The sequence below is a fragment of the Ascaphus truei genome, unplaced genomic scaffold (genome assembly GCF_040206685.1).
Source record: "Ascaphus truei isolate aAscTru1 unplaced genomic scaffold, aAscTru1.hap1 HAP1_SCAFFOLD_1452, whole genome shotgun sequence".
Taxonomy (NCBI): domain Eukaryota; kingdom Metazoa; phylum Chordata; class Amphibia; order Anura; family Ascaphidae; genus Ascaphus; species Ascaphus truei.
Window position 1 is genome coordinate 1 of NW_027454337.1, and position 22,500 is coordinate 22,500.

The 22,500-nt window shown below is 48.5% G+C and overlaps 1 protein-coding gene across 1 annotated transcript in view; it reads right to left on the bottom strand.

The window, feature by feature from the left end:
- Positions 1-8: 8 nt before the first annotated feature.
- Positions 9-22,500, bottom strand: part of LOC142475964 (transmembrane protein 164-like) — a gene marked incomplete at its 3' end in the record, with an annotated part of 24,652 nt that continues 2,160 nt past the window's right edge. The window contains exons 3-4 of the mRNA XM_075581626.1: positions 1,358-1,407; positions 9-72 (exon numbers count right to left, since the gene is read on the bottom strand). Of these exons, the coding sequence (XP_075437741.1) occupies positions 9-72; positions 1,358-1,407 (114 nt within the window). The remainder of the gene's footprint in view (positions 73-1,357; positions 1,408-22,500) is intronic.

Sequence of the window (22,500 nt, forward strand, 5' to 3'; positions counted from 1 at the left end):
CTTACCAGCCGTGTGTTCAGCACAGGAAACAGCAAAGCTAGAAGGGCCCCGTTCAACATGTGCATCTGCAGCCTTCAGAGAGACAGACAGACAGACAGACAGCCTGGGTTATGCCAAATCTGCAGTGATACACCCAGAGAGAAGACCCCGCTACATACACGGAGAAGAGAATTTTTTTTTTTTTATATAAGAATGTTTTACCAGGAATTATAGGCTAAAGTAGTAAAATTCAGGGCATTATTGAAAACCCTGCTCTCTGATTGGTTAAAATTCCGGGCATTACTGATTGGATAATGCCCGGAATTTTAGCTGCTTGCAAAGTGTAATTTTCAATCTGTTTATTTCCGGCCAATCAGCTTTCACAACAGCTGAGACAGGGCAGGGGATTGGTTAGAATGAAGTAACAGCCACGGGTTGACTCCTCCCCCTCCTGGTGTGTGTGTGTGTGTGTGTGTGTGTGTGTGTGTGTGTGTGTGTGTGTGTGTGTGTGTGTGTGTGTGTGTGTGTGTGTGTGTGTGTGTGTGTGTGTGTGTGTGTGTGTGTGTGTGTGTGTGTGCGCAAAGAGGGGGCAGCAGTGTGTGGATATAGATATCTGCAGTGTAATCTATATAACTATACAAAAGTGTCTATTATTTATGAAAAAAGTCTACATTTAGCCTATAATAGTAATAATCCCCTCAGAAAACAGAACAGGGCATTGCTGCTTCGCCTCGGGCCTTCAACTCTTCCAGCCAGGGCATTATTGACCAGTAATGCCCTGTTCTTCGGGGATTATAACTTAAGTAATACCTGAAAACGTGAAGTAACTGGATGTTTATCCTGGGCACAGAGTTGTGATAACAATACATGGTTACGGCATGAACAGGAGGTTATACATTAGATTTACAGACATTGCATGGACAGTTAATGAGAATATAGGATATGGGCGCGAGCAACAGTTACAGAGCAGAATACAATGTGAGAGCCAAAGTCTGGAAAGAATGTAGCCTGGTGGCTGCTTTGAGTGGCGTGTACGTGTGTGTACGTGTGTGTACGTGTGTGTACGTGTGTGTACGTGTGTGTACGTGTGTGTACGTGTGTGTACGTGTGTGTACGTGTGTGTACGTGCACCAAAGTGGCTTAGAAAAGTAGCTGCACAAAGGAAGAAAAGATCCCTGAACATATAACATTTATACCCTGAAAACAATGGGGGGGGGGGGGGGAATAAAAATCTTCCTGAAATAAATTCAATTTAGTGGAAGACAAAAAAATGACGATGTAGAACTCACCCCCCGCCCCCCCCCCCCTCCTTTCCAATAAAACCTCCACCTACTCAGGTAATCTAACCACTTCCCTGTCCGACAAGCAGGGCACCCACCTGAAAATCACTGTGGCGACCTTACAAGGGGGACAGGCCAGGAGGAAAATCTGCAACACAAACAGAGACAAGTGTCAGACCCACGGCCCCTCCCGCAGCGCGACCGGCGCCCGATATATCGCATTAGGACCCCCGCTGTGTGCTTGCTTTATATATTGCTCTCTCCCCCCCCCCCCCCCCCCCCCCCCCGGATAGATTCTCCTACTCCCAGTATGTACGCGTGGGAACATTATACAGGCCGTTCCCCAGCAGAATGGGACATTTGGACGAGGTTGTGTCACCTCTCACGCTACATTCCCCACTTATAATTCTACGCCTTATAAAAGGGTAGTGTATCTGCACTGTCAATCCAGGGCATGGTATGGGCTGCAGTATATGCCAGGGGTGCTCCACCCAAGTCCTCAAGCACCCCCTTCCCCCCCAACAGGTCAGGTTTTCAGGATATCCCTGCTACAACACAGGTGGCTCAATAAGTCCCTGCTTCAGCAGAGATGGCTCAATCAGTCCCTGCTTCAGCACAGGACTCAGGGATATCCTAAACCTGAGCTGTTGGTGGCCCTTGAGGAATGAAGTTGCCCAACCGGCTCCAAATAAGAAAAGAAGCAGAATGACACACACACACACACACACACACAGTGAAAGGTGGAAATTCCAGCAGACAAAAAGCACTGATCGTTACCAAATTTCAGCTGCATTTTCCGCCTGTTACCGAAGTGACAGGTTTAAGGAGTCAAATCCCAGCGCACGAAAAGTTACACACCTACAAGTATTTTGGTATAATATTTAATGGTGGAAAGTCAGTCCTGTGCGTCTGCCGTCCGCGTTCAGCAAGAGTTTGCACAGGGAACCGCCGCACCCCACCCCAACTTACAGGTCGTTTGACAGAAGCAAAACACAATGACAACTCCTCCCCCCACCCCCCAACTCAGAGACCCCCATAGAAAATAAAAATATTCTGGAGTCCCACTCTTCCCACGCGGTTTGCGTTGGTTTATAAAGCCAATGACATTCGGTTTAGAAAAGGTTTTGTTTGTGAAACGTGGATTCCTGGGGCTGTCAGAGCTACTTATACAGAACAAACAGACTTCCTCCATAAAAGTCCAGTTTGTGTCGGACCTGGCCAGACCCGCGGCTCCGTTTTCGGTTTAGTCCCAAGTAACAAATACTGTACACTACACACGCAACCCTCCCTGTAGCCAGTGGCAAAAAAAGCCCTGCACACAAAATACAGGTTATTTCAGAATAAAGCGCGAGAAAACGATGCAAATATGCCAGGAGTGGCCAACCCCAGTCCCCAACAGGTCAGGTTTGCAGGATATCCCAGCTTCAGCACAGGTGGCTCAATCAGAGGCTCAGTCTTTGACTGAGCCTCTGATTGAGCCACCTGTGCTGGAGCAGGTACTGTGAGCCACCTGTGCTGAAGCAGGGATATCCTGCAAACCTGACCTGTTGCGGGGGGGTGGGGCGCTTGAGGACTGAGTTGAGCACCCATACAATAGGCTTTTCTTACTGTCCCAAATTGGTATCAATCATTATTACTTGGTAATGCAAGCAGGTAAGAGGCAGTACAAAACGCAGATACCGTTATGACCGGTATAGGACCTGAGGAAGGAGCCTGAGAGGTTGGAAAGCTTGTAACATATCAACGCCTTGTTGCTCCAATAAAAGTTATCACGCCCCCTACTCCCTCTCCCTCCTCTGTTACTACAATGTACACGGAAGTTAAAATCACAGCGCTGACTTCGCCAAAGTCAACGCAACGAGCTGAGCCTGCCGCGCGACGCCAGGAGAGGCTCTGTTCTATTAAAACCAATGTGTATTTTTTTAAACCGGACGCCAACGTGATGAAAAACCCGAATCAACCATTTCTCGTCAGTGATGGAAAACTGCACGAAACTCTGAGTAGGTCAAAGACATCTACGCATTAGCGCATTATTCAAAATGTATGTGTCTTTATTTATATAGCGCCATTAATGTCCGTAGCGCTTCACAGCAGTAATACATGTGGCAATCATATAAATAAATACCAAAAATCAGGATATATGCAACTTGGGATGCCCCAACTGAATGAGGACAAAGGAAAATCCAGCATGGAAAAAAATATTTACATTTTGTTTGTGCTACAGGCAACAAAGACCTAGGGGCCTATGCAGAGAGCAGCGTTAGAATAAATTGGACAGTTTAAGAAAAAGTAGCTTTAATGGAGAGTTTTATTCTCCATATGCAGAAATGGGCGAAATCCGCTATTTTTAGCATTACTGCATGTGGAGAATTGTAAATGAGGAGATGCGCGCAGCTGAAAGGGGAAGAAAAAAAATCGCGCATTTTTTTTTTCCCTATAGCCGGCGACTTCCTGCTTCTTGCCAACTTTAGTTGGCGGAGAAAATTGACGAAAATCGCGCCAAAAACAGCCGCTAGATGGCGAGCGCGGCTTTCTGAATTCGGCTATTTTTCAGACTGGCGAGATGTAGTTTCTCGCCAGCCGCGCGGCGAAATTTTGAAATAGAAATGGCGAGATTGCAAATAGCGCTGCTCTCTGCATGGGAGCTTTTTTCGGACATGCGCAGTAGCGCCGTATACCCTCCATTTTCTCTGCATGAGGCCCCTAGTCAGGGTAACAACATTTATAGCAAGAGGGTAGCCGAGCACACCGAACAAAAGATGCAAAAAAATGAGTGCAAAAAGATAATTTTAAGGTCTGAACATGTTCTATGACTGTGTTCAGTCATTCAAATAATCATATAAATAACAAATAATACAAATAACACACGATGGGAAGAAGCGCTTCAGACATAAAAGTAACATTTAGGAAAAGGAGTCCCTGCTCCGAAGAGCTTACAATCTAATTGTTGGTGGGAATAATGTACAGAGACAGTAGGAGGGCGTTCTGGTAAGTGTGTCTGCAATGCTATTTTATGCATCTGTTTGATCTATTTAACTATGAATTTGTATTTAATAATATGTAGTAACTGGGACTAATTGTTATTAAAAATAAATAAATGAGCACTCGTAAAAACATCAGGGAGTCTCCTGGCGTTAGCCCAGACAAAAGGTGCATTAACCATGTAAAGGTCATGTGAACAAAGATCATCGCAAATACTGTTACAAAGATATATAAGAGAAAACAGCAAGACGTATATATATATATATATATATATATATATATATATATATATATATATATATATATATATATATATATATATATATATATATATATATATATATACTGTCCTGTGAAGGGTGCAGCTCCTGAGATGGATTCAATCCAAATCCATGGAGACGGTGGGGCAGGTAATCAGGTCCACGCTCACATCCAGGTATATGTATTGAAAACACAAAAAAAGCAATAGTGCAACAGAGTATGCACATGGGGAAATCTTTCCTAGCCAGTATACGAATGTAATCGTACCCACATTGTATATGAGCAGGAAAGATTTCCTCATGTGGATACTGTGTTGCACTATTTCATTTTTTTGTCGTTTCAATATATACCTGGATGTGAGTGCGCACCCGATTACCTGCCCCATCATGTACAGGTTGCCTTGTCTCGCCTTCAAATACTTTCTGGGCAAGCTCCTCGCCCCTACCACGTGCAGCACTTATCTGAGATCAGACTCAGAAAGACTGTTCACGGTCCCAAGGTTCAGCAAAGTATCCGGCCGCTCCTCCTTCTCTTACCGTGCACCCCAAAACTGGAACAATCTACTCTCACAGCCGCCACCAGTCTAAGTTCTTTCAAAACTAAAGTTGTCTCACATTTTAATCTTGTCTGTAACTGTTACATACGCCTATAATATATATTATCTCTAACTGTGCATGCAATGTCTTGTATATAATGTATACCCTGTTCACTTAATGCAACTATGTATTTGTAACCATGTATTTGTCATCATAACTCTATGCCCAGGACATGCTTGAAAACGAGCGGTAATTCTCAATGTATTACTTCCCGGTAACACATTTTATAAATAACCAAGTAAAAAATGATTGGTACAAATTATTCATGCGTTAGAACGGAAACAAAAACACTTGCACTTCTATTCTTTGAGGCAAAGCAGATAACCGTTTCACACGCTATAAAAAAAAAAAATCATGTAACCCCCGTCCCCTCCTAAAGGGTTACTATAAGGTTGGAGTGTATCGGGCCTCACCCTGTGTTGTCATGGGATCATGACATCCCAGAGTATATTAGAGAAGGGGATGGTTAGGTTCCTGGAGGCCAAGAGGAGTGGAGCCTCGGGGATAGTAGATAGGTATGTTCTTAAAGTAATATTACTGACCAGGCCTCGCCTATTTTATAGTGTTGTAGATGGGGACAGTGCCCGTTAGTTAGGATCCCAGCAGAAGGCTAAGGGAGTCCATCATAGCTAATGAATAGGAAACCAGCACGCCACAGAGGGCTCCAAGTCAAGAGGGCTCCCGGGTGTCGGCGGCCCAGCTCTACCCGTGGATCTGCATTCACATTGCTCTCAGTCTGCAAGGAAGTGGCAGTTCCCAACCAGGCCAAATGTCTAGTGGTCACTTACAAAAGGACCAAGCAGGACCCAGTGTGGACAGGGTTATAGGAAAGAGTATCCCGGAGAAACAAGAGGGGGGTCCGACACAAACAAATAAGTTAATATACCTCCATTATAGCGTTAAGAGTCGGCACTGATGGAAGAAACCGTAATTCCTGCATGTTTAAATATAAAATCGTACAACGTCTGGAAATGCGCGTGGTCCCCGTGCTTGGGGACACAAATAAATTACAGTAGTACTACAAAAAGTTCCTGGAATCCAATATTGTACATCCTGGCTACCTGATCGCCCACCTGTGCTGAAGCAGGGATATCCTGAAAACCTGACCTGTTAGCTCTTGAGGACTTGAGTTGGCTATCCCTGATTTAGGGCAAATATGGGATGTAAAACCAGGACCAGATCTTGCCAGCCTGGAGCCGGGTCCACAACCCCATTTATACCCCAACAGATAGCAGGAAAAGTGCAGCGTTACAGTCATCTCTCATACCACGGATGTCTGCTCAATAAACCAGTAACACTCGATGTATGATCATACACACAGGCAGGCATGAACGTGTGCAGATTGCAGATATAAGCCACAGTATAACATTAGCCCTGGTGTTGCCATAACAACGCTTTCCGCTGCTTTAATGCTAATTATTACAGAAAGCAACGCGCCTTCCCCCCATTCACAAGCAGCAAAAGCAATCATTAGCCAGACATATTCAGCACATCTCAGCGACCCCCGTGAGCTCTGCATTCCAAAAACAGCGCCGCACTTAACCAGCAAGCCCAGCGAAACCCGGCAGTCACCGCGGCGGCCATTTTTTAAAGCAGTTTTGCAGGGGGGGCGGGGGGAGAAAGAGGGGGGGGGGGAAGCACAAAACCTCTTTACCGCTGGAATAGATGGGAGACACACCATGGTACTTGGTTCTGGTGGCCACCTACTTCCTGCCGCCCCCCTCCTGCTCAACGTCAAATGACGCCATGGCAACAAAACGCCGTGACGTCACTTCAGTAACGCCCACGGCGTCAATTGACGCGGCGGTTCAGAAAGATGAGGCGGCCGCCACAGCAAGTACCTTCCCATCAGGCCCGATAAACCCAAGAGCGCGGCAGAACTATATGGGGGCGGACCTTTTTGCCCCCCCTTCCCGGGAGACAAAGCCCCAAAAACCAGGAGCCGACGCATAGAATAAAGTGACCACCCTAAATAAAGGAACATCAACTACTTTTTAGGATTTTAAAAAAAAAAAGTACGCTTTGGGAATACAGCTGCAACATAAGGAAGCGTTTGTACATATTCAGTACTGCTCTACATCGCAGCATGTGTACTGTCAGAGGGAGGGAATCATAGACAAGAAAAACGTGGGGATTAGAGGATTACATCCAGGGCTTCAAAATGAACATGGTTTTAAAACAGGTCCTGATTCGCACGCTAAACAAAATGGTATTTATTTATACAATGTTTTACCAGGAAGTAATACATTGAGAGTTACCGCTCGTTTTCAAGTATGTCCTGGGCACAGAGTTAATATGACAAATAATACATGGTTACAAATACAGTTACATAAATGAACAGGGTATACATTATATACAAGACATTGCGTGCACAGTTAGAGATAATATATATATTATAGGCTTATGTAACAGTTACAGACCAGATTAAAATGTGAGACAGCCTTAGATTTGAAAGAACTTAGACTGGTGGTGGATGTGAGAGTCTCCGGTAGGTTGTTCCAGTTTTGGGGTGCACAGTAAGAGAAGGAGGAGCGGCCGGATACTTTGCTGAACCTTGGGACCATGAACAGTCTTTTGGAGTCAGATCTCAGATGATAGGTGCTGCGTGTGGTAGGGGCGAGGAGCTTGCAATGATATAAGGGGGGAAGGGGTTGTGGGGAGTGATGCATGAACGTTTGGGGAAATGTACAATTACTCCAGCATCTATTGAACAATAAACCAGAAGTAATTGTAACACAGAGTGAACATCCACAGGAGAATATACAGGAGAATATACAGGCCTTTCAAAAAGATACCTGCACTACAGGAAAGTGACCTGCCCCAGGGGGAATTCAGGATATGTAGACACAAAAACAAAGTGACAAACCTTCCACCACACAGCAAATAAAACTACCTCGCGTGAGCACGTTCACATCTCAGACGGGTCTGCAACCCTGCCCTTCCCCATTATCTCTTAGCATACAATGCTTCCACTGCAGCCAGGGATTCTGGGTAATGACATGCAAATGAGCACAGTGTGTAATACGACAGGCAAAAGCATGCAGGGAGCAGTGTCCAAATGGATAAGAAGCAACACGAGAGAAATAAATAAAATATAAAAATGTTTTTATATATAATTGAGAAAGGTCCCACTGGGGGACCGAAACGTCGTTTTTTGTGTCTTCTATCAAATATAGAAAATGTATGATTTACTTACCTGCGTGCTGTCCCTTGATGTCGTGTTGCAACCGGTATATATATATATATATATAGAGAGAGATATATATATAGAGAGATATATATATAGAGAGATATATATATAGAGAGATATATATATAGAGAGATATATATATAGAGAGATATATATATATAGAGAGATATATATATATATAGAGAGATATATAGAGAGAGAGGAGAGATAGAGAGAGATAGAGATAGAGAGAGATAGAGAGAGATAGAGAGAGATAGAGAGAGATAGAGAGAGAGAGAGATAGAGAGAGATACAGAGAGAGATAGAGAGAGAGAGAGAGAGAGATAGAGAGAGATAGAGAGAGAGATAGAGAGAGATAGAGAGAGATAGAGAGAGATACAGAGATAGAGAGAGATAGAGAGAGATAGAGAGAGAGAGATTCTGGGTTGCAGATCTGTCTAAGACATGCAGATGAGCATACAGTAATATTTCCATTTAAGGTGTATATATATGTATATATAAATATATATATCTCAAATGGAAATATTACGTTATGTGCTGTATTTAATACATTCATTTTCATTCACCTGAGTGCTGTCTCCTTTTTGCTGCTATGCGGTAATGTATACTTTTATTATTTATATGGGACATGCACCTATTCATTATTGAATTTCTATTGGAGTGCCAGTGATTCTTTATAATATATATATATATAGGAAAACACAGGGGGTGCCCAGTGCTACATCCAAATGACAAAACATACATGGTAATAATTACAAGAAATGATGCTTCAATACTAATAACATTGCTAATGCTAATAATAAAATATGTTTTTTTAGTTAGAAATTTTGGCCAAAACATCATAAGCTTGCACACCAAACGTCAAGGTAAACCATAATAAGTGCAAGTCCTACACTACACTGCATTTGTTCCCAATACCTCTGTATGAGGGGGAAGAACCATAATAGATTCATTACCTGCAGCAAGATGAGACAATCCACCATTAAAAAGGGGGAGTTGACGTGAGCTCTGGGGGAGGTGCCACAACCTCCATACAACTGATACCAGTCAGAAATTAATTAAACACACAAACCCAGCAAGCTCAAACGCCCACACCCTCCTAAAATTGACTATATGTAATGCCACATAGAGTGCAACTGGGCTGTGGCAAGTGAATATAGGAAAACACAGGGGGTGCCCAGTGCTACATCCAAATGACAAAACATACATGGTAATAATTACAAGAAATTATGCTTTCATCATTTCTTGTAATTATTACCATGTATGTTTTGTCATTTGGATGTAGCACTGGGCACCCCCTGTGTTTTCCTATATTCATGTGCCACAGCCCAGTTGCACTCTATGTAGCATTACATATAGTCAATTTTAGGAGGGTGTGGGCGTTTGAGCTTGCTGGGTTTGTGTGTTTAATATATATATATATATATATATATATATATATATATATATATATATATATATATATATATATATATATATATATATATATATATATATACACACACACACACAGTGTGTGTGTGTGTGTGTGTGTGTGTGTGTGTGTGTGTGTGTGTGTGTGTGTGTGTGTGTGTGTATATGTATGTATATATGTATATACACACACACACACACACACACACACACACACACACACACACACACACACACACACACACACACACACACACACACACACACACACACACACACACACACACACACACACGGAGGGGAAACTAGAAGTGGCACCTAATGATGACTAAACTGACCAAATGGGTAGAATATATGCTATAAAGGGCTAGTGAACCATGGACAATGTAGGAGTATATAACACAATAAAAAATATCAACTCAAAAATATATAAAAAAAAGTATATAAAAAATAACAATGAAAACATAAAATATAAAAAATAGAAGATACAAAAACCAGTCCCAAAACACTGTCCTCCAGAGTCTTTGCAGCCCGTTTAAGGGGAACAACCCTCCCGTGGAGATATCTAAAGGAGAAAAAAACAGGCGCACTCATAGTGTAGTAAGGTTAACAATTTTATATGGGACTGGATAAAATATGAACTGCGCACTCACAAACGGAGAAAGGTTAATCGCATGTATGAGATAAATTCTCAATCGCCAACAAGTGAAGGAGGAACTCGACCGCAACTCCGGGTAGGAAGCCGTCACGTCGCTGTACAGGAGGGACCCGTTGCGGTAGATATTCCGTGTATCGAAGACAGGAACCAGGCACCTCCGCGCTGTTCAAGCGTTTCTCTCACCAGAGAGCTTCCGGGTCAGCCTCGTCACTCACAGCACATCGAGTGCATGGAAGGTTTCCGGGTCAGCCTCGTCACTCACAGTACATCGAGCGCATGGAAGGTTTCCGGGTCAGCCTCGTCACTCACAGCACATCGAGTGCATGGAAGGTTTCTGGGTCAGCCTCGTCACTCACAGCACATCGAGTGCATGGAAGGTTTCCGGGTCAGCCTCGTCACTCACAGCACATCGAGTGCATGGAAGGTTTCCGGGTCAGCCTCGTCACTCACAGTACATCGAGTGCATGGAAGGTTTCTGGGTCAGCCTCGTCACTCACAGCACATCGAGTGCATGGAAGGTTTCCGGGTCAGCCTCGTCACTCACAGCACATCGAGTGCATGGAAGGTTTCCGGGTCAGCCTCGTCACTCACAGTACATCGAGCGCATGGAAGGTTTCCGAGTCAGCCTCGTCACTCACAGCACATCGAGTGCATGGAAGGTTTCCGGGTCAGCCTCGTCACTCACAGTACATCGAGTGCATGGAAGGTTTCCGGGTCAGCCTCGTCACTCACAGTACATCGAGCGCATGGAAGGTTTCCGAGTCAGCCTCGTCACTCACAGCACATCGAGTGCATGGAAGGTTTCCGGGTCAGCCTCGTCACTCACAGCACATCGAGTGCATGGAAGGTTTCCGGGTCAGCCTCGTCACTCACAGCACATCGAGTGCATGGAAGGTTTCCGGGTCAGCCTCGTCACTCACAGTACATCGAGCGCATGGAAGGTTTCTGGGTCAGCCTCGTCACTCACAGTACATCGAGCGCATGGAAGGTTTCTGGGTCAGCCTCGTCACTCACAGTACATCGAGCGCATGGAAGGTTTCCGGGTCAGCCTCGTCACTCACAGTACATCGAGCGCATGGAAGGTTTCCGGGTCAGCCTCGTCACTCACAGTACATCGAGCGCATGGAAGGTTTCCGAGTCAGCCTCGTCACTCACAGCACATCGAGTGCATGGAAGGTTTCCGAGTCAGCCTCGTCACTCACAGCACATCGAGTGCATGGAAGGTTTCTGGGTCAGCCTCGTCACTCACAGCACATCGAGCGCATGGAAGGTTTCCGAGTCAGCCTCGTCACTCACAGCACATCGAGTGCATGGAAGGTTTCCGAGTCAGCCTCGTCACTCACAGCACATCGAGTGCATGGAAGGTTTCTGGGTCAGCCTCGTCACTCACAGCACATCGAGCGCATGGAAGGTTTCCGGGTCAGCCTCGTCACTAACAGCACATCGAGCGCATGGAAGGTTTCCGGGTCAGCCTCGTCACTCACAGCACATGGAAGGTTTCCGGGTCAGCCTCGTCACTCACAGCACATCGAGTGCATGGAAGGTTTCCGGGTCAGCCTCGTCACTCACAGCACATCGAGCGCATGGAAGGTTTCCGGGTCAGCCTCGTCACTCACAGTACATCGAGTGCATGGAAGGTTTCCGGGTCAGCCTCGTCACTCACAGCACATCGAGTGCATGGAAGGTTTCCGAGTCAGCCTCGTCACTCACAGTACATGGAAGGTTTCCGAGTCAGCCTCGTCACTCACAGTACATCGAGTGCATGGAAGGTTTCTGGGTCAGCCTCGTCACTCACAGCACATCGAGTGCATGGAAGGTTTCCGGGTCAGCCTCGTCACTCTCAGTACATCGAGTGCATGGAAGGTTTCCGGGTCAGCCTCGTCACTCACAGTACATCGAGTGCATGGAAGGTTTCCGGGTCAGCCTCGTCACTCACAGTACATCGAGTGCATGGAAGGTTTCCGGGTCAGCCTCGTCACTCTCAGTACATCGAGTGCATGGAAGGTTTCCGGGTCAGCCTCGTCACTCTCAGTACATCGAGTGCATGGAAGGTTTCAGGGTCAGCCTCGTCACTCACAGCACATCGAGCGCATGGAAGGTTTCTGGGTCAGCCTCGTCACTCACAGTACATCGAGTGCATGGAAGGTTTCAGGGTCAGCCTCGTCACTCACAGCACATCGAGTGCATGGAAGGTTTCTGGGTCAGCCTCGTCACTCACAGCACATCGAGTGCATGGAAGGTTTCTGGGTCAGCCTCGTCACTCACAGCACATCGAGTGCATGGAAGGTTTCTGGGTCAGCCTCGTCACTCACAGCACATCGAGTGCATGGAAGGTTTCTGGGTCAGCCTCGTCACTCACAGCACATCGAGTGCATGGAAGGTTTCCGGGTCAGCCTCGTCACTCACAGCACATCGAGTGCATGGAAGGTTTCCGGGTCAGCCTCGTCACTCACAGTACATCGAGCGCATGGAAGGTTTCCGGGTCAGCCTCGTCACTCACTTCACATCGAGCGCTGTACTGGCAGTAAATCCCGATGGTACAGGGATCGTCTCTCGGTTCTTTAAGAGTGAAAGTCCAATGCAATAAAATAAATAGGGCGTTATTACTTGGAGTATTTTCATTTATTTTATTGCGTTGGACTTTCACTCTTAAAGGACGGAGAGACTATCCCTGTACCATCGGCGATTGAGAATTTATCTCATACATGCGATTAACCTTTCTCCGTTTGTGAGTGCGCAGTTCATATTTTATCCAGTCCCATATAAAATTGTTAACCTTACTACACTATGAGTGCGCCTGTTTTTTTCTCATTATATATATATATATATATATATACAGTGGTGGACAAATCACCAAAAAATCTACTCGCCGAACAAAAAAAAATCTACTCGCCACCTAGTACCACACGTGTGCTGCTTGGGCCAATAGGAGCTCGCCACGATGTTAAATCCACTCGCCCGGGGCGTGCAAATGTATAGGTTTGTCGAACACTGTATATGTATATATATATATATATATATCTCAAATGGAAATATTACTGTATGCTCATCTGCATGTCTTAGGCAGGTCTGCAACCCCGCCTTTCGACATTATCACCCAGCACACAGCACTGTGGGCTCATTTAAAGTCATTTCCCAGAATCCCTGGCAGCAGTGGAAGTGCTGTGTGCTGGGTGATAATGGTGAAAGGCGGGGTTGCAGACCTGCCTAAGACATGCAGATGAGCATACAGTAATATTTCCATTTGCTATATGCTTTGCTGTGGAGGGTTCTTGTCACTTTGTTTTTACCCACCATAACTTAACAAACTAAATATTTTTAATATATATATATATTAAATTTGGCAAACAGCTGTGTTTCTTTCCAGGATAATCGTTTTCTGGGACTTATTTTTTTTTTTCCACAAAGGTTTGGAGGTTTCCGTTCCAGGAACAGAAAACGGAAGGAGCCATTTTAATAATCCATCTTAAATAAGAACCACGGAAATATCACCGAGCCCCCAAATCACTGGCAGTTAGGCCGGAAAAGCACCCGCGGAGCCACGAGGCCCAATGCAGTGTAGTTTAAACATGAATTATTGAAAGAATACAGATAAAAGAGCTGCAGAGTTATTAATATGCGCGCGTGTGCTGCGAGAGCGCAGGTGCTCCCCTAATTGGTATAACTGCCTCCCCACGCGATTATCTGCGTGTGGCCTCGGGCACGGGCAGATTGCACGGCAGGGCCCTGGGGAATCTGCAATGTGTTCCTGGCACAGAACAGGATCCAATATACCACTCAACATGGGCCTTACCAATATGCCAGGCTAGTCCCCTGTGTTAGAGGAGCGTCTCATCTCATTCATTTGACTGGAGTTGAACCCTCAAAGCACTGGGAAATATAATAATAATAGTAATAATAATGTTTATTTGTACAGCGCCAATATATTCTGTCGCGCGGTACAGAGATGTGAGAATTACAGAGTTACATACAAACGAGGCAGGGCATGCACAAACGGATACAAAGAGATAATGAGGACTCTGATCCGGAGAGCTTACAATCTAAAGGCATGTTGATTAGGAGCCTATATATAGGATTTTAATCTGTCAGTTACAGAATGCTTATGGTTTAGACTCAAAGGAAGATGTGTTTATTATGTTTATTTGGCCACCCCTTGATCTATTATCGGGGTGCTCAACTCCCGTCCTCACCCACCACCCCCAACCCAAAATATAGACACGGAAGGCACAGATTTGCAGAGTGGGAGATGAAGCATTCATATTCAATAGGAAGGCATTTACAGGGGTTTCCTTGAAGTTATAATGTCTTAGAACAAACAATGGTGTCAGATTAGTAACGATCCGGACTGGAGAGTGTATTTTTCCAGACCTGGGCATAGCACCAAGAAAGCCGTAGTTACTTGGTGAAACAGTGGCTGTCAGTGCAGCAGAAGAGGACCCAAGATGCTTTTTAGTGAACCCCGATCCGAATCTTCGCCGATCGGTCACATGAGAACGGATTGATCGGCAACTGTGCTAATCACTTGTAAGTGTGTAGATTGTATTGATGCACCTACAGAATGATTTTTTTTTTTTTAAATAGTTTTTAAACGATAGCTTGAACTGCAGCTTTAAAATGCCATTATGTGTTATCCTTCTGTAAGGTGCCCTCACACATCCATACATCTTCCAGAACGCCCCGGCCGCACTGAGGTTTTGGGTGTGCACGCCGCCATTTGCATAATGTGCAACCATCGCTTAAGTACACAACTTTTTGGGCGTGGTTGCACCTATAAATCAGGTTCATAATCAGGTTCTGCCCAAGACCAATTATACTCCTTGATCTTCACTACAGTATTAAACTGGGACCACTTCCCATATTTTGGGCAGGAATTCCTCGTCAAACCTGTACTTCTAGATCTGGTGTTGAAACTCCCTGCTACTTCTGCTCTTTCTGATGGAGGGTGTTGGCCGTTCCCACACATATTCCCCATTATGTCTCCAACATTTTGTCAGGAACATTGCTGCTACAAAGTGCCTTATGCATGGATGACGCTATGCAAATATAACTATATATACATACAGTGATCGATGTACATTGTCACAACCCATATGTAAATCATGTCAAGACCCGACACTTACAATGACCACACGATCATTACTATATCGCCGTCAAGGTGAGCGCTTATAGTGCCGGCGACAGCGATGTCGCGTCAAAACAAATGCATTGCCGCCGTCGCGTGCGCATATAGTAAGTGCTACGCGACGGATTGGTCGCGATTGCTGGAAGTTATCTCAATTTGATTTTTCCAGCGCCCGCAGCCTGACGTCGCCCGCACTATAAGCGCAGCCTGACGTCTCCGGCACTATAAGCGCAGCCTGACGTCGCCGGCACTATAAGTGCAGCCTGACGTCGCCGGCACTATAAGCGCAGCCTGACGTCGCCGGCACTATAAGCGCAGCCTGACGTCGCCCGCACTATAAGCGCAGCCTGACGTCGCCGGCACTATAAGCGCAGCCTGACGTCACCGGCACTATAAGCGCAGCCTGACGTCGCCCGCACTATAAGCGCAGCCTGACGTCGCCGGCACTATAAGCGCAGCCTGACGTCACCAGCACTATAAGCGCAGCCTGACGTCGCCGGCACTATAAGCGCAGCCTGACGTCACCAGCACTATAAGCGCAGCCTGACGTCGCCGGCACTATAAGCGCAGCCTGACGTCGCCGGCACTATAAGCGCAGCCTGACGTCACCAGCACTATAAGCGCAGCCTGACGTCGCCGGCACTATAAGCGCAGCCTGACGTCACCAGCACTATAAGCGCAGCCTGACGTCGCCGGCACTATAAGCGCAGCCTGACGTCGCCGGCACTATAAGCGCAGCCTGACGTCACCAGCACTATAAGCGCAGCCTGACGTCACCAGCACTATAAGCGCAGCCTGACGTCGCCCGCACTATAAGCGCAGCCTTATGCATATTATCAGTCTGCAGATTATTCTCTGTCTGGCAGCGAATGTTTATCAGTCAATTTATGAATTCTGACACTGGAGATATAAAGCTATTGAGTTAATAATAATAGTATTTTAAGAGATTAACCCATTGGCTGCCACAGGTGTCGGGAATCCATCTCTCCACATCCCGTCCACCCTGAGAGTAGCAGACACGTCCCTCTAAAATGTTTTAGTTATTCCAATAAATGACTGTATTGGTGAAAGCACTTTGCATTGTGTTATTTATTACCTGGTTACTTTGGGCTCAGATCTACGGTTCATAGTTAACATGTTAATTACACAGAAAACGGACGGCATGTGAATAATGATCCTTTCTTACTTATTAAAGGGGTAGTTCTGCAGAGGAAAATTATTAAAATTGAAGATAAATGCCACAAGAAACTCTTCCTTTTAACCATCCAGACACCTTTAATTTAGCAAATACCCGCCCCCCTCTGCTAACCTACAGACGCAGGACTCCGTGAAGAGAAGCAACGCGTCACTCAAGAGTATAAGGTTTGTGAAAATGCGACATCAAGGAAACGCCATTCTACCTGCGGTGATCGCCCCTTCTTCCGTAGGTAACCTGGGAAAACAGCTCGAATCCCGTGGTCACACCCTTCACTCCAAATACATTTACTACAGCCCAGATCAAGAATTCCTTATCCCAGGGGTTCTCGACTACAGGCCTGAAGACACCCCCTAACAGGTCAGGTTTGAAGGATATCCCTGCTTCAGCACAGGTGGCTAAATCAGCTGGTAAGACGTTGACTGGCCGACTCCAGTCCTCAAGGGCCACCAACAGATCAGGATTTACGGATATCCCAGCTTCAGCACAGGGGGCTCAATCAGTGGCTCAGTCTTCGACTGAGCCACTGATTGAGCCCCCTGTGCTGAAGCTGGGATATCCTTAAAATCGGACATGTTGGGGGAGGGGGGGAGTCTTGGGGACTGCAGTTGAGAACTCCTGCTTTAAACTAACAATACATTGTGAAAGCAGCAAAATGGTTCATCCCGGGGACTTTGTCTATGAAACGCAAGCCGTGGTTTAACACACAAAGCAAATAGAAAAATACATGTTCTAGTGAGAGTGTTCCATGGAGATGGTACCACACCCAGCTGCTCTCCCGCCAGCAGGTACAAAAAAACAGTTGTGGATTTGTTAACCCTGAAGAGCTTACAATCTAATGCGGCTGGTGCACCTGGAGATAAAACCGGCATGTCTCCGGTAAGCTGGAGCCGTGTCTTGGAACTGTGTTCTCCCACGTCAAAAACCAGTGGTTTGTATTTATTTGGTTCCCCGAGCCAGGCGAGGCCTTCCTGCTGAACGTGCGGAACTTCCACGGTTGCAACATCAGTCTGGCTTTGCAAACCAACTAATTCCTTAAAAAGCCATAGGCCCCTCCCAGCATATTAAATAGGGGGAGACGTCCCAAATTCCAGTAATTATACATCCTCTTTCATTACTTAAACAAGGTGTTTTTCTGCAGCATGTGATTACACCATTGGGTCCCCTCCTCAGGGACAGAGACCACTCTCCTGCTTTACTCCCCTTACATCTGGTCTCATCCCACCCTCGCCAACCTGATCACACCCCCAACCAACCCCATGCACTTAATGTTAATCACACCGCACATGTTCTCACGTGGTGCTGCAATTGAGAGGTTTTGCCACTTTGTATATTTGGCTTAAATCCCGTACTCTGCGTTTGTAGCCAGGGATATTTCCAAAGATCTCCGCCAGAAGTTACATTGAAAAGGTCGGCGGACATGTGACCATCACCAAAATTAAGCTTATTCAGGAGACATTCCGTTCTGGTTTGGTTATGATTAGATGTAATATCCCCAGTATAAATACACGGCTCTGTTGTATGTATCGTGATATGTACAAGAAGCGACAAAGCAGGTCTGCTAACAATGCGCCTAGATTTACTGACAATAAATATTACAAGCTGTGCAGCTCTCTCTATTCCAGGCTCGATGCTTCTGGTGACTTAGCAGGTTAATGTGGACACGAGCCTGTAAGGATCCACCGCTGCGCTATGCGCGGTGTGCGCAGTCTCCTCCGTTCCACTGTGTAATAGGATTCACCTGCCTTGTCTCCATCAGCCAACCACAGCCATGCATACTAGGGAGTATGCTTCCTCCTCATTGGTCTGTTCTCCCTATATATGCTCAGCCTGCCCTCGGGCACATTGGCTGAGCATAACCTTGTGTATGTGCGCTGTGGTCACTGCAGTCCTGCCCCCTGTCTGAGCCTGGCCTGTATTGTCCTGTGTTGCCTGACCTTGTTTGCTTTTTGGATTCCGCACTTCTCCGCTCCTGACCCCCGGCTTACCAACGACGATCCGCACCTCTCCAATCCAGACCTCGGCAAGTATCACTGACCATACTGACCTCTCCTACCCCCGACCTATCTCCACTCCAGACGCGCCTCGGCCTCGCGGTCACGCCTTGTTTGTGGTGAGCGCATCGTTACAGAAACATTGTTACTCACACATGTAATGCTCCCTCTGACCGGCCTGCAGTATATGCCAAGCGTAACGCAGTGCCGAACTGAATTAGGAAGCCCCTGCTGTAATGAACCGCTATACCCCCCATGCTAAGGTGCAGTTTGGGGCCTTACTAAGTGCGCAGTTCCCACACAGGCTCAGGACCCCCTTGTAGTGCCTGGGATCCGCCATTGCAGATTTTTGGGGGGCGAACCCCTCGAAGATGCCTCACAAACCCCCCTAGGGGTTCCCGAACACCCTGATGGGAATCACTGTTCTAACCAATGGTCAGTTCAACATCTTTCCCTGGTTGTCAATAGTTTAACATCTACTCTCTGATATTTGTCAATCACTTGACATGTCTGATAAGCCTCAGAGTTATAAATGTACATTATGTCTCCGGATTCTTTAAACTATTTCATTCTAGAAGCAAAAGATTTTTTTTGATGAGAAAAATTCCGGCTTTTGTCCTGAGGTATGACCAGCTGGGAGAACTGGATCTTTTACTCCCGGTGGGAACAGAAGCCCCCCGCTCGGACAGTCCTGCAGCATATAGCTCTGCAATGTATTACATGGCATGTTCTAAACACACGCATGGTATAATGATCAAATATATACACGTGCTGCAGCCTTAACACACAACACTTGTCTACTTCAACTAAAACCCCTTAGATTGCAAGCTCTGTGGGGCAGGGTCTGCCTTATGTTATTTACCTGTTACGCTGATCCACATTGGTTGTACGTTTTACCTTGTATTGCAGTGGTGTAAAGCGAAGCGTACACTGTTAGCACTGCGTAAAAAAACTGGATCGTTTGCCAATAAAAAGTCCCATTTTTTAACACAAGCCACGTGAGTCCCGTCTGCACGAAATGACATAAAAACGATGCATATTCCCTTCCGCCTGTAAATCTCTCTCCTTCACCGCAGGCAGTGACCGGTATATACCGAGCATCTTCACACTGCCGTCCTCTGTCCATCACCGGACTGGGACCATTCGCTGGGCCACCCCATTCTCTGCTCGTTCTCACTTGGGTGTGAAGCTCTTGCTGATCCGAGAGGTCTCCCGTCCTAGCAACACACACATCTCCCGTCCTAGCAACACGCGTGTTAATCACCGTACCTGGGTATTGCACGTGTGCAGGATATAGATTCACAATGAATAAGGATGAGACGGCGCAGTGATCATGCTGCGCTCCCAGCAGTTGGCTCACGTCAGAGCTACTATGAGGACATCACATTGCGTACACTGCACATACACAACCCATTCATGGGTTGTGTATCGCGTACACATCTGCTACCTACTAGATGGATGTTGCCTATCTCCATGTTAATGCCAGCTACTTACTACCACACATCCCCCAAAGCATGTGCCCCACTGCTCAGTGACACAACCAAACGCGCAAACGTAAGGGACCATTCTGGCTTTGAGAATATGGCTGTAATTGGTAAGCTCTTCAGCGAGAGCCATCGCAGCTTTGGAAGTTTGCCTGTAGAGTGTAAGCTCTTCAGCCCTCTCTCTATACATCTACAACTTGTACCCTAGCATTGCATCCCTCTGTGCTGTTCACCCTTTGCTTATTAGTTATACACTACATCATCCATACATGGCTGGTGCTATATACTGTAGCAGTGACCCTTTAGCTGACAGAGGGAATAGTACCGCATAAAGGGCAAGCATTTCATATTGACTCACACATTGGGTGCAGAGCCGAACATTAACCCCTTCAGAGGCAGTGGCACATTGTTGTGTCACTATACATGGCTGCCAGGGGGCACAGCAGGATGGGGGACTGGGGGGGGGGGGGGTACAGCAGGATGGGGGACTGGGGGGGGGTACAGCAGGATGGGGGACTGGGGGGGGGGGTACAGCAGGATGGGGACTGGGGGGGGGAGGGTACAGCAAAATGGGGACTGGGGGGGGGTACAGCAGGATGGGGACTAGGGGGGGTACAGCAGGATGGGGACTGGGGGGGGTACAGCAGGATGGGGACTGGGGGGGTACAGCAGGATGGGGACTGGGGGGGGGGTACAGCAGGATGGGGACTGGGGGGGGGTACAGCAGGATGGGGACTGGGGGGGTACAGCAGGATGGGGACTGGGGGGGGGTACAGCAGGATGGGGACTGGGGGGGGTACAGCAGGATGGGGACTGGGGGGGGTACAGCAGGATGGGGACTGGGGGGGGTACAGCAGGATGGGGACTGGGGGGGGTACAGCAGGATGGGGACTGGGGGGGGTACAGCAGGATGGGGACTGGGGGGGGTACAGCAGGATGGGGACTGGGGGGGTACAGCAGGATGGGGACTGGGGGGGGTACAGCAGGATGGGGACTGGGGGGGGTACAGCAGGATGGGGACTGGGGGGGGTACAGCAGGATGGAGACTGGGGGGGGGTACAGCAGGATGGAGACTGGGGGGGGGTACAGCAGGATGGAGACTGGGGGGGGGTACAGCAGGATGGAGACTGGGGGGGGGTACAGCAGGATGGAGACTGGGGGGGGGTACAGCAGGATGGAGCTGGGGGGGGGTACAGCAGGATGGGGACTGGGGGGGGTACAGCAGGATGGGGACTGGGGGGGGTACAGCAGGATGGGGACTGGGGGGGGTACAGCAGGATGGGGACTGGGGGGGGTACAGCAGGATGGGGACTGGGGGGGGTACAGCAGGATGGGGACTGGGGGGGGGTACAGCAGGATGGGGACGGGGGGGAGCAGGATGGGGACGGGGGGGAGCAGGATGGGGACGGGGGGAGCAGGATGGGGACGGGGGGAGCAGGATGGGGACGGGGGGAGCAGGATGGGGACGGGGGGAGCAGGATGGGGACGGGGGGAGCAGGATGGGGACGGGGGGAGCAGGATGGGGACGGGGGGAGCAGGATGGGGACGGGGGGAGCAGGATGGGGACGGGGGGAGCAGGATGGGGACGGGGGGAGCAGGATGGGGACGGGGGGAGCAGGATGGGGACGGGGGGAGCAGGATGGGGACGGGGGGAGCAGGATGGGGACGGGGGGAGCAGGATGGGGACGGGGGGAGCAGGATGGGGACGGGGGGAGCAGGATGGGGACAGGGGGAGCAGGATGGGGACGGGGGGAGCAGGATGGGGACTGGGGGGGGCACAGCAGGGTGGGGACTGGGGGGGGGCACAGCAGGGTGGGGACTGGGGGGGGGCACAGCAGGGTGGGGACTGGGGGGGGGGCACAGCAGGGTGGGGACTGGGGGGGGGGCACAGCAGGGTGGGGACTGGGGGGGGGCACAGCAGGGTGGGGACTGGGGGGGGGGCACAGCAGGGTGGGGACTGGGGGGGGGCACAGCAGGGTGGGGACTGGGGGGGGGGCACAGCAGGGTGGGGACTGGGGGGGGGGGCACAGCAGGGTGGGGACTGGGGGGGGGGCACAGCAGGGTGGGGACTGGGGGGGGGGCACAGCAGGGTGGGGGGGGGCACAGCAGGGTGGGGGGGGGGCACAGCAGGGTGGGGACGGGGGGGGGCACAGCAGGGTGGGGACTGGGGGGGGGCACAGCAGGGTGGGGACTGGGGGGGGGCACAGCAGGGTGGGGACTGGGGGGGGCACAGCAGGGTGGGGACTGGGGGGGGGCACAGCAGGGTGGGGACGGGGGGGGGGCACAGCAGGGTGGGGACGGGGGGGGGGCACAGCAGGGTGGGGACGGGGGGGGGGGCACAGCAGG